Source organism: Bidens hawaiensis, unplaced genomic scaffold, assembly GCF_021521415.1.
Source record: "Bidens hawaiensis isolate Kalapana, Puna unplaced genomic scaffold, B.hawaiensis_p1.1 tig00025349_1, whole genome shotgun sequence".
Lineage (NCBI taxonomy): Eukaryota > Viridiplantae > Streptophyta > Magnoliopsida > Asterales > Asteraceae > Bidens > Bidens hawaiensis.
The window spans coordinates 229,996-232,128 of NW_027494038.1; the positions used below are offsets into that span (position 1 = coordinate 229,996).

The 2,133-nt window shown below is 48.6% G+C and overlaps 1 protein-coding gene across 1 annotated transcript; it reads right to left on the reverse strand.

Annotated features, from left to right (window-relative positions):
• Positions 1–1,363: 1,363 nt before the first annotated feature.
• On the reverse strand, positions 1,364–1,824 carry LOC143571312 (PKS-NRPS hybrid synthetase cheA-like). The gene is made up of 2 exons (XM_077056770.1): positions 1,648–1,824; positions 1,364–1,567 (listed from the first exon to the last, which is right to left on the reverse strand). The coding sequence occupies exons 1-2, from the start codon at positions 1,822–1,824 to the stop codon at positions 1,364–1,366; spliced, it is 381 nt and encodes a 126-aa protein (XP_076912885.1).
• Positions 1,825–2,133: the final 309 nt, after the last annotated feature.

The window sequence follows — 2,133 nt, forward strand, 5'->3', positions numbered from 1 at the left end:
TGTCTGCGACGAACGGCTAGGCACAGCTAGGAATGACGCTCCTAAACGTTTCTATCGCCGGTACTTGCGTAGGCGAAACCATCAAAGGAAACCCGAGGTGAGCTCCCGTAGGTCGTTCACGAGGAGTTTTAAATCGCGACGCTGACTGGGACAACGAACGAGTCAGTGAGGATGGGGTGGGGTTTTCTTGGCTGGGCCCCTGTGACGAGGATGGGTTGTAGGAGCTGTGTCTGGGGAGATCTGGAGCGGGGGTGTATGCGGTGTGCCTCGGGGAATCTGGTTTTTTGGGACGCCCCCGAGGATCCTCCTCTTTTTTTCTGGCTTCTTCTTTTTAGATCTCCCTGGAATAGCAGACAAGAGCCTGGCGAAAAAACTTTTCTTTTGATTAGGATCATCTATGGACGATAGCGTATATGTGATGTCCCGTAGACCTGCTGCGTAGTCTGGCTATTCGTTCGGCGGACAGGCTGGATCAAAATTAAGCCTCCTCCAAAACGGGTCAACATCCTCTATTGGTATACACGTGTCGTTAACTATGTATCCCTCAATCCGACAGGCACATGGCAGCCCCGAAGACGAATACAAATGGTGGTCGCATGAAGCGCCGCCGTCACGTATCTTTTGTATCAACCCATACTCGTTCACAAGTAGACCCAGAGCGTAAATCGACACCCTGTTTATTAGCTTCTTCAACCAGACGTGCTGTCGATGTCCTTCCATGACCTTCGAATGAGAGGCTTCAAAAGATTTACCGATTTCTTTCATCTGCGAGTTGACAATTTTAAGGATTTGCCTGGCAATTGTGTCTAGTGAGTTGTTGCTTCCATTGAGGTACCTTTTCAGATTTGCGTGCTGGCTCTCAACTCGGTTCTTCGTAGTTTCGGCGTTCTTCGATCCAGCAGGCTACAAACTTGTGTTTGTATGGATCCAGCCAGCTCTTGCGAATGTATTGCCAGACCTCTGAAAAATAAAAGGAAACGTTATTAACACGTATGTTTAGGCTATTAAAAACTGTCAGGTGATACAAATGACTCACCGGCTCTATCGTCCCGTATCAAATGACGCTCCATGTTGAGGCGACGATGGTCGTCCTCCTGAATCGTCGGGGATTGATACAGGACCTTCCACCAGTACGCAAAGTCCGTCCCCATTTCCATGCTATATAGGCCCTTAAATTTTCTCCTTATATTCTCGGATATGTGTCACCTGCATAAATTTTAGGTGGCATTAGGGAAGACCGCGTCGCATGCGTTCATGAGGGCCTGGTCCGCATCAGTCAGGATCACGCGTGGCTCCATGCAATCGTAGAGCATTTGTTTAAGTTTCTCCAGAGCCCAGCCGAAGTTCCTCTGCCGTTCCCTGATCACAAACGCGGGATAAACTGAACCAACGGCCAGTCGTACATGTTGGTGTTGTATGTCATGTCAACCATCAGCACCTCGGGGAACACACGCCACATCTTATGCGACTTGCTATGACAGAAGAAAATTTCCTCCGTCCTGTCGTCGGTATCACTCTCCCGGGTATAGAACGTGAAACCGTTGCCTACGAGAAAGTTTTCCAGCGCCTGCATTGGATGAAATAAAACTTTGCTAAATATTACAAGCACGACAAGTACACATTAAAACTACAAATGATTTGAACTACCTTCATAGGGGTGTCGCCTAGTAGCCCATCCCTCCTAATCTTGGTTGTGTGGTTGTATATATCTTTTAATACAGGTTGCACACCGGGAAACTTTTCGCGGAGGGCTGCTTCGATTTCTTGTGGCTTCACGCCGGCCCTGTGTAAACTCTCAACCATATCCAGCTGGTCGGTGTTCATTTTTCTAAAAGACGCATACCCTTCCTCGAAATCAACGGGATCGTGGTTGTGAGTCTCGTTTACCACTTGAACCCTCCAACATGCACCCCTCGAGTCGTACCTACCCAGGATCTTAAACGGACAGCATTTTTTGATGCTGCCGGTACGTCTCACCGTCGCCTTTATTTTGGGTTCGCCTCCACGATTGCATGCAAGGTCCACGGCGTTTTTCCTTGACCGCTGGACCACAACAACAAACCCATGCTCTCGTCCTCTAACTTTTACCCATTTCTCCAGCTCCTTGCGGCTCTCAAAAATCTGAAACAGTTT